Raw genomic sequence first — 9,666 nt, forward strand, 5'->3', positions numbered from 1 at the left:
CCCTTAGAGAGTGGAAGGGAGGAGGAGAGACAGAGAGAGAAACACTGATGTGAGAGAGACGCATCGATTGGTTGCCTCCTGCACACACCCTGACCAGGGCTGGAGATGGAGCCTGCAACTGAGGTACATTCCCTTGGCCAGATAGAACCCCAGACCCTTCAGTCCACAGGCCTAAACAACCACTAAACAACCAACTAGGGCTTCATGACCTTATTTGCCACGAGGGGTCCAATCTTATGCCTGTTTTTAAAATATATTTATTTATTTCAGAGATGAAGGGAGAGAGATAGAGACATCAAGGATGAGAGAGAATCATTGATGGGCTACCTCCTGCAAGCCTACAATGGGGATCAAGCCCGCAACCCGCCCATGTGCCCTGACCTCCTGGTTCTTAGGTCGACGCTCCACCACTGAGCCATGCCACTCAGACTTGTGCTTGTTTTTGAATTGGGTTGTTTGTTTTCCTATTGTTGAGTTTTAAGTTATTTGTGTATTCTGGATACCAGTCCTTAATGAAATATGTGTTTTGCAGAGATATTTTTCCACAGTCTATGATTGTCTTTTCAATCTCTTAACAATATACTTAAAAAAAATCAATTTGAGACAAATACATTGATACTATGTACTAGATGCTAGGGATTTAAAAAAATAAATGAGACCTTTTATATCTGTAGGGATCTCACAGTGTAGAGGGGAAACTGGCCCATAAGTGGTAAGTCCAAACATGTTATAGTAGCTGCTGTACACAGGCACATATAACATAGACTGGGGAGCCAGGGACAGAATGGTCAATAGCACATGTTGTGGGTCAGAGAGAGATTTACAGAGGGACAGCTTATGTAAAGGCAAGAAGTTTGCCATGTTGAGAGTGTACTGTTTTAAGAGGAACAGTGAGAGATGTGGCTAAGAGGAGCAGGAGGCAGATCATTGAGATTATAATTAGATAAGCATACATGATCAGAATTGTATGTTAGAAAAATTACTTTGCCATCAGAGTGAAGATGATTTGGGAAAAGATTAAACTGTGAGACCAGGTAGGAGTTAAAAAGAGTGCCCAAACTGAAGCATGGCTTTGCTTTAGATATGGAGGAGACAGCTGAGGAAGGAAGTAGTAATATCATCAGGTCTCACTGATGGGTAGAGGAGAGAAAGAGGAAGAAAATTGGTAATCAATAATCACCTGTCTTTTTTGCTTCTCCTGAATGCATTTTGCTATCTGTGTGGGGTAATATATTGTCTCCAGCAGTAATATTAATTTCATTTATACTCATAATTTTAGATAATTGCCTTTAGGCAATACAGATTATAAACTATGGAAATGAATTGTTTCCTGATTCTAGTTTATGTAGTTCATATACCAAGTTTTGAGTGGTCTTGAATTAAGGTGTGTCTTATGTGATTTAATAATTTAGATTATAAATATACATACAAAAAAGCAAAAAAAAAGACGAAACAAAACAAAAAATAAGCATACATACAAGGGTGTATGTCCTAGGTCATGATGTAAAATGTATTTTTTCCTGTAGGGTATAGTGAATAAAGATGGAAAAACACTGAAGTGAAGCATGTTTATTATTGTTTAATAATAAGGTACTATATCTACAATGTTAGATCACAAAAATTCTCTCCTCTAATATACATGATACACTGAAGTGGTACCTGACTTTTAAGTTGTCTCTCAACTCACCAGTCTCAGAAAATTACTTCATTTTATGGTTTGTATTATTTTTTTTATCATTCTGGTAAAATATATCAACAATTCTTTTTTAAAAAAATATATCTTTATTGCTTTCAGAGAGGAAAAGAGAGGGAGATAGAAACATTGATGATGAGAGAGAATCATTGATTGGCTGCCTCTTGCATGCCCCCTACTGGGAATGGAGACCGCAACCCTGGCATGTGCCCTTGGTCAGAATCAAACCCAGAACCCTTCAGGCCCTGGACCCATACTCTATCCACTAAGCCAAACCAGCTAGGGCTGTCAACACTTCTTGATTCCACCTTTGGGTATATAGCTGAAGAAAGCCAAACACTAATTCGAAAGAATATATGCACCCTTTGTTCATTGCAGCATTACTTACAATAGCCAAGATATAGAAGCAACCGAAGTGTCCACCAGCAGAGGAGTGGATTAGAAAGCTGTGGTACATATATACAATGGAATATTACTCAGCCATAAAAAAGAATGAAATCTTACCTTTTGCGACAGCATGGATGGACTTAGAGAGTATTATGCAAGTGAAATAAGTCAGAGAAAGACAAATATTGTATGATCTCACATATATAACATATATAATATGTTTATTATTGTTTAATATTATTACAGTACCAGGGAGGAGCCTGCCCCTAAGGTACATACCCTTGACCAGAATCGAACCATTGAGCCAAACCGGCTAGGAGGGCTTCGTTGTATATCTTTAATTGAATCTTCTACAATAGGCATGTGCTACATTAGTAAAATTAGTGAAAAAATAACATTCAAAAAAGTTACCCAAAATATAACATTACTACCAATGACATGAAGTTGATATGATTCAGGGAACAATTTATTCCCGTATGATTATTAAACACTAGACTTGAACTTGTATCTCTCATGTCAACAACAAACCAATGCATTACAATTTGGGGGAAGCTCCTTTCTGGGTACCTCCAAGATGTGTGCGGAAAAAGGCCAGAATTTGCTTCCAAGCATCTATCTGGGCCTTAGAATGAGCCCTGGGCTCCCCACCCCAGACCACAGGCTTTTCCAGTAATCCGTGTCGGGAAGCTGGGCACATGGGAAAGTAAGGAGGCTCAATGTAATGCCCAGTGCCAGGGTAAGAGATGATCTGAGGTTTTTCCTTCCCATGAGTCTGTAGCCGTTCAGAGGCTATTTGGGCATATAACTCACTCCTCCAGTTATGGTCGTCCTGACCAACGATGAAGAGGATAGGCCCCTGGGCCTTCTCTATTGGAATCATGCTGGGGTTTTCACACCCTCCTACAATATCATTCCGTATATCCACAATGTCCAGGAGGCCTGAGAAATGTGTCTTGATTCTCCTCAGGTCATGGCCCAATGGTGGGATGCAAGTATCCTTGTAGCATATGGCTTTGATTCCACTGAACCCAGATCCATTGATGGAAACTGTAGCTGAGATGTTCTTCAAAAATGAGGCCATGGAGAGACAAATATCAGCCCCTAAAGAAATGCCCAGAAGGCCAATGCCTGGGCCTTTTACCTGGAAGAAAAGAAGGGAGAAGAGTCAAGAGTCAAGAACCTACCCAATAGAAAAATGTTTTTCTAAATGCAACCAGATGTGCCGCTAGATGTAATATGTGAACTGGGCACAAGAGAATCAAACTAAGCTGATAGGAGTTTCTTCCCACATAGTAAAGAATATCTGGCTGGACACACAGCAAACACATCAGAGAATCGATTGTCCATTAGACAATGCTGAGTCATGGAGCCTGTTAAGTTTAGGTGGGCATGGCCAATGTCTCAACATGCCTGGGTATCTAACTGCGTGGAACCAAGTTCTGTTTCAAGAAGTGAATCATTTATCAGACCCCATCAAAATATGGCAGTAAATGATTAACTTTATACAAACAAAGTGAGATTTCAGTAGTTCTTAGTTTCTGAAATGGGTGGGCAAATTCTGATCAAAATCTGAGAACATACTCTGTTGTCAGAAAAAGATTAAAAAACAAGTATGCAAAACTAACAAATCAGAAGCTCCATAACAATAGGAATTTTAATATTACTAAATAATTCCTTTAAATAAAATCTCACATGTGTTTTATGGTTAATTCTGCATTGTGACTCCATCTGACAGAGAAAGTGGAACTAGGTACATAAAGTCAAGGAGTCTCCAAAAGAAATCTCTGTGAAAGAAGAGTAGAGCACCATTAGAAGAGTATCACTGGCACAAATGCATGCAAAGTGATACCTTCTGGAGATATATGGAGAGAGAATGATACAATAAAGGACATTAGGAGAACCTGAGAATGTTGAAGCATGTAGCACAGGGCTTCTTCAAAGTAGTCCGTATTTCTGGTGTCGAATTCCTTGGGGAGATCTTCAAAGCGGTAATAAGCTAGAGCCATTGTAGCAAAGCCATGGCCAGCCAGAAGGCTGGCTCGATATTCCAACAGGCCCCCTCCAACACCAAAGAGATCAATGATCCCGGGGAAAGGTCCAGGTCCTAGAGAAGGGAATATTATAAAAGGAAGGTATTGTATTATTCATTGTATTATTGTATTATTTTGCTTTCCTTTTAGGCATCTTTCTAAATTATTTAGTGGGTTCATGTGAACCAAAGGGAAGAAAACAGCTCCCTGAATCACTACTGAAAAGGAAAGGAAGGTCCTTAGGGGAAGCAAAACCTATAGGTTACCTTCTCATTGATGAGTTTACCCTTCATATGATTCTATGATAAATTATCTGCAAGAGAAGTAGACATAGAATCAAGACTCTAAGGGCACATGCCTGGGTTGCAGGCTCAATTCCTGGGGATCCAGCAGGAGGCAGCCAATCAATGATTCTCATCATTGATGTTTCTATCTCTCCCTCTCCCTTCCTCTCTCTGAAATCAATAAAAAGATTTTTTTTTTTAGCCCTAACCGGTTTGGCTCAATGGATAGAGCCTCGGCCTGTGGACTGAAAGGTCCCAGGTTCAATTCCGGTCAAGGGCATGTACCTTGGTTGCGGGCACATCCCCAGTAGGGAGTGTGCAGGAGGCAGTTGATCGATGTTTCTCTCTCATCGATGTTTCTAAGTATCTATCCCTCTCCCTTTCTCTCTGTAAAAAAAAATTAATAAAATATATATTTAAAAAATATTTTTTAAAAAAAAGAATCTTAAAACAAAATTTTGTGTTGTATTACATCAACCCTTGGCTTTTTGTTGTGTATTCATATTTCAGCTGTCTATTTAGATCGAGGAAAGAAATACCTAGTGATGACTTTAGGCGAAGAAGGCAGGAAAGTTTGACGTGAGCTCTGTGGTAGAGAGGAATGTGAAACGGAGGCGAGGCCCAGTGTACCCAGGCCACTAGGGAAGGGTGACATGGCAATAGCTTCCTTGACCATCATTTTGCGGAGACCTGTCCGGCTGATGCAGAGAGACCTGTAGAGTAGTTCATAGCAAAGTGGACAACATACCTACCGACCCTGATCCGGCTTTTTTTTTTTTTTTAATCTGCATAACAGTACCCACCTCATTGGGATATCATATAAATTAAATGAGATTATGCAAAGGAAGTACATAGGTCAGAGCCTAACATCAAAACACTCTTGTTTCGGTTGTGTGGCCACTTATTTAGTCAAATGCCAAACTCTCCTAAGGCAGTACAGCAACCAGTAAGGGCCAAGCGCACCTGCTGGCGCATCTCCTGCCACAACCCGGGCTCACCTGGAGGCAGGAAGAGCGTGGCGCGCACCCGGCCCGCGCGCACCGGCTGCCGCCGCACCCCGGGGGCGAGGAAGTGGCGCACGTGCACCGTCCGGCCGAGGAGTCGCCCTCCGTCAGGCTCGTGGCCGTCGAGCACCTGCAGCTCCACGGCGAAGGGCGTCTGCACGTCCCGCTTCATAAACCGCCAAAAAGGCTTCTCAGGCTCCAACGCCCAGAAGAGCCCCATGGGTTCCAGCCCCGCGAAGCTGCCGCCCAGCGCGGGCGCGCGCGTCAGGTCCAGCTCGCCGCCGGCGTCGGCGCGGTAGCGCGCGTGGGCCCGGAAGAGCACGTCCCTCTCGTCGCGCAGGGACGATCTCAGCGTGACCCGCTGCTCCGGCGCCAGGCCGCGCACCACGATTCGCACGGGCTCGTCCCAGCGGCAGCGACCCGCGGGCTCCACCGTCACCGTCACCGTCGCCGCCATTCTGGCCGCGCGCTGCGCTGTCCGGTCGGCGAGCGGGGACGCGCAGGCCGGGCCGGAACCCCGTTGCAGCCGGCGGGAGCGCGCCGGGAGGTCGGACGGGATCAGCTCTCAGGCTCCAGGGGCGGCGGGCGGCTCGGTCAGCTGCGGGGAAGTCTGGTCTCTTCAGAGCCGGGGACCGCGGGCCGGGACTCGACTCCTCCGAGGTAAAAGTACCCGCGGCTCCGGGGGGCGGGGCGGGGGGCGCAGGGGCGGCCTGAGGTCCGGGCGTGGCGCCCCACCCGGCGGATGCTTCTCAGTTCCAACCACCCTCTCCTGTGGAAGTTGCTGGGCAGTAGATTCCTGGTGAAGCCAGCACTGAATGAGTTGAGGCAGAATTCCAAGAATTCCAGCCCCTCCCACCGGAGAGGGTAACTGAAACAGAAAAACTCTTCTTGGATTCTAAAACACGCTCAGATCAGTTCCATGAATTTCCAAGCCCCCCACCCCCCTCTCCTAACATACCCGCATAACCAAGCATTGAGATCCAGGAGCACCAAGGCCAGCACCCCGGCGGCCACTTTCACCCCCCTTCCCGGAGGCACTCTACCCTGGCTCCCACAAAACGTGTTTGTTTTTTTCTGGCCGCAGTTTATGGGAATGAATCCTTCAGTGTGTTTTCTTTCTTCTTTCTTTCTTTCTTTCTTTCTTTCTTTCTTTCTTTCTTTCTTTCTTTCTTTCTTTCTTTCTTTCTTTCTTTCTTTCTTTTCTTTCTTTCTCTCTCTCTCTCTCTCTCTCTCTCTCTCTCTCTCTCTCTCTCCCTCCCTCCCTCCCTCCCTCCCTCCCTCCCTCCCTCCCTTCCTCCTTCCTTCCTCCCTCCCTCCCTCCCTCCCTCCCTCCCTCCCTCCCTCCCTCCTTCCTTCCTTCCTTCCTTCCTTCCTTCTTTCTTTTTCTCTCTTTCTTTTTCTTTCTATTAATCCTCACCGGAGGATATTTTTCCCCCATTGGTTTTCAGAGTGAGTGGGAGCGAGGAAGGGGGAGGAGGGAGAGAAACACCACTGTGAGAGAGAAATGTCCATGGGTTGCCTCCCGCAGGCACCCCTAACGGGGGCGAGGGATGGAACTGCAACCCAGGTACACGCCCTTGACCGAGAATGGAACTCAGGACCCTTCACGGGTGGCCAAGGCTCTAAGCACTGAGCAACCAACCAGAGCTGTTTTGGTGTCTCCGCTTTTGCTCAGTGATGACACCGCCATCACTGTCTGCTCTGCTGTTGGTGATGCCAGAAGGAGGTGGCTGTCGGAGTAATTGGGCTTCATGCTGCTTTGTTGCTGTTTAGCGGGAGAGGGAGAATTCCAAGTATGTGACTGAAATCACCTGCTTTCCCCTGGGTGGAATGTTGAGATGGGCTTACACCAAACCAAGGACCACCATCATTGAATACCCTTGCATCAGGGTGGAGTTGGCGTAGCCTGGACGCCTAGGGCGGTGGTCGGCAAACTCATTAGTCAGCAGAGCCAAATATCAACAGGACAACTATTGAAGTTTCTTTTGAGAGCCAGATGTTTAAAACGTAAACTATATAGGTAGGTACATTGTTATTAACTTAATTAGGGCACTCCTAAGGCTTAGGACAGTAATGGTGAATCTTTTGAGCTCTGCATGTCAGCATTTTGAAAAACCCTAATTTAACTCTGGTGCCCTGTCACATATAGAAATTTTTTGATATTTGCAACCATAGTAAAACAAAGATTTATATTTTTGATATTTATTTTATATATTTAAATGCCATTTAAGAAAGAAAAACCAACCAAAAAAATGAGTTCGGGTGTCACCTCTGACTCGCGTGTCATAGGTTTGCCATCACTGCTGTAGTCTATAAGAAAAAGCTGACAAAACAAAAAGCACTGTACTGTTTTTGGCTTTCAGGAGAAAAAATGTCAAGAATTGCTTTATTAAAAAATGTAATTGAGGAAATAACACCATAATCACAAGGTAAAGCATTTTTTATTTTAAATACATTAACCTTTAACAAAAAGTGTTGTATTAAGTCATATTTATTTTCACATTAATCATTGTTAAAATCACTTATGTAATTCATCTAAATAATGTTTTGCCAGCGTTAAAAACTAAATCATAAAGGCCCATGTGTGTAACCAGAAACATAACTTAAAATTTATTTGTACTAGGAGAATACTTATTCATCTAAGAAGATATCAAAGAACTGAAAATATATTTGCTGTGAAAAATTTTAGTAGTTTTACAGCTAAGTAGTAATCTAGTAATTTATAGCTAAGATGTTCACCTCCAGTCTTTTTTGTTTGTTTTAAATATGTTTCTTATTGATTTTAGAGGGAGAGGAAGGAAGATGGAGAACAACAGAGAAACATCCATGAGAAAGAAACCTCAATCATCGGCCTCCTATGGAGATGGAGCACGAGACCTGGGCATGTGCCCTCTCCAGGAATCTCACCTGTGCCCTCTTGGGGCATGGGATGACACTCAACCAACTGAACCACACTGGCCCTGTTCACTTCCATTCTTGTTTGTTGTTTTTAATCCTCACCTGAGGATATTTTCCATTGATTTTTAGAGAGAGTGGAAGTGAGGGGAGAGACAGAGAGAAACATCAATGTGAGAGAGACACATGGATTGGTTGCCTTCTGTAGGGCCAGGGATCGAGCCTGCACCTGAGGTACGTGCCCTTGACTGGAATTGAACCCTCAGTCCTCGGGCTAACACTCTAACCACTGAGCAAGACCACCTAGGGTTCAAATATGATAATATTTTTGATATTATATGCTGTGAAAAGCCACAGCCAGTGTGACTTTCGGGTTCCAAGGCTTGGAGGAAGAGCTGACGCACAAATTAAAACACAAGACAAAAAATAATAATTTTGAAATTATGGGGGGAAGCCAGGGAAAACTCAACTGCAGTAGTCAAGTTCCACTGAGTCTCCCTTCCCAGCTGCTTTTATTTACTAGAATATACAATTGCCTTTTAGGAATGCAAACAGACATATCAATGGTAATGTTTAGTAAACAGTAAGATTATCAGGTGTTGGGGGAGTTTGCTTTAGGCTACTGAGTCAGCAGTAGGTAATGCAAATATTCACCCTGTGAATATCAAGAGCCCAAATTCAGCCTTCTGGCAGACTTCTCACATTTATATTAATTACTGTTGATCTAGGTTTCTAGCAATATGCTTTTCTTGTATGTTAGATAATCATTTATTTATTTATTACTAGAGGCCGGGTAAACTAATTTGTCCACCAGTGGGATCCCTCCACCTGGCCTTTGGGATCGGGCTGAAACTGGCTCTTCTGACATCCCCTGAGGGGTCCTAGATTGCTAGAGGGCACAGGCCAGGCCAAGGGACCCCACTGGGGCATGGGGCATGATCGGGGCTAGGGAGGGACTGCGGGAGGGCTCCAGGGCATGTCTGGCCCATCTTGCTCAGGCCTGGTTGGCTGGACTCCAGCAGCAAGCTAACCTACCAGTTAGAGCATCTGCCCCCTGGTGGTCAGTGCATGTCATAATGAGTGGTTGAGTGGCCTTAGCATATCATTAGCATATTATGTTTTGATTGGTTGAACGGATGACTGGATAACCGGATCTTAGCATATTAGGCTTTTATTTTTTTTTTTATTTTTATTTTTTAATATATTTTATTGATTTTTTTACAGAGAGGAAGGGAGAGAGAGATAGAGAGTTAGAAACATCGATGAGAGAGAAACATCAATTAGCTGCCTCTTGCACATCTCCTACTGGGGATGTGCCCGCAACCCAGGTACATGCCCTTGACCGGAATCGAACCCGGGACCTTTCAGTCCGC

The 9,666-nt window shown here is 44.2% G+C and overlaps 2 protein-coding genes across 8 annotated transcripts in view; one reads left to right on the plus strand and one right to left on the minus strand.

The window, feature by feature from the left end:
- Nucleotides 1-2,275: 2,275 nt before the first annotated feature.
- On the minus strand, nucleotides 2,276-6,029 carry ACOT4 (acyl-CoA thioesterase 4). Its single transcript, XM_059691182.1, has 3 exons — nucleotides 5,393-6,029; nucleotides 3,982-4,184; nucleotides 2,276-3,221 (listed from the first exon to the last, which is right to left on the minus strand). Exons 1-3 carry the CDS (start codon nucleotides 5,853-5,855, stop codon nucleotides 2,616-2,618), a joined length of 1,272 nt encoding a protein of 423 aa, XP_059547165.1. The 5' UTR covers nucleotides 5,856-6,029; the 3' UTR covers nucleotides 2,276-2,615.
- HEATR4 (HEAT repeat containing 4) overlaps nucleotides 5,925-9,666 on the plus strand; it is a 75,061-nt gene continuing 71,319 nt past the window's right edge. For 2 of the 7 annotated variants that reach the window (XM_059690973.1, XM_059691027.1), the window contains exons 1-3: nucleotides 5,925-6,058; nucleotides 7,762-7,827; nucleotides 8,185-8,527. The gene's annotated coding sequence lies outside the window, so the exon portion shown is untranslated. The remainder of the gene's footprint in view (nucleotides 6,059-7,761; nucleotides 7,828-8,184; nucleotides 8,528-9,666) is intronic. The other 5 variants (XM_059691002.1, XM_059691021.1, XM_059690993.1 and 2 more) reach the window with 3 other exon arrangements.

The sequence above is a fragment of the Myotis daubentonii genome, chromosome 1 (genome assembly GCF_963259705.1).
Source record: "Myotis daubentonii chromosome 1, mMyoDau2.1, whole genome shotgun sequence".
Classification (NCBI taxonomy): domain Eukaryota; kingdom Metazoa; phylum Chordata; class Mammalia; order Chiroptera; family Vespertilionidae; genus Myotis; species Myotis daubentonii.

Bases quoted from the DNA above. Each gene is read 5' to 3' on its own strand.
- ACOT4 (XM_059691182.1), bottom strand. From the start codon at position 5,855: ATGGCGGCGACGGTGACGGTGACGGTGGAGCCCGCGGGTCGCTGCCGC. The intron at 4,185-5,392 runs GTGAGCCCGGGT...TCCCTTCTCTAG, and splicing joins CACGCTCTTCCTGCCTCCAG to GACCTGGACCTTTCCCCGGG. The intron at 3,222-3,981 runs GTTCTCCTAATG...CTTTTCTTCCAG, and splicing joins ACATGCTTCAACATTCTCAG to GTAAAAGGCCCAGGCATTGG.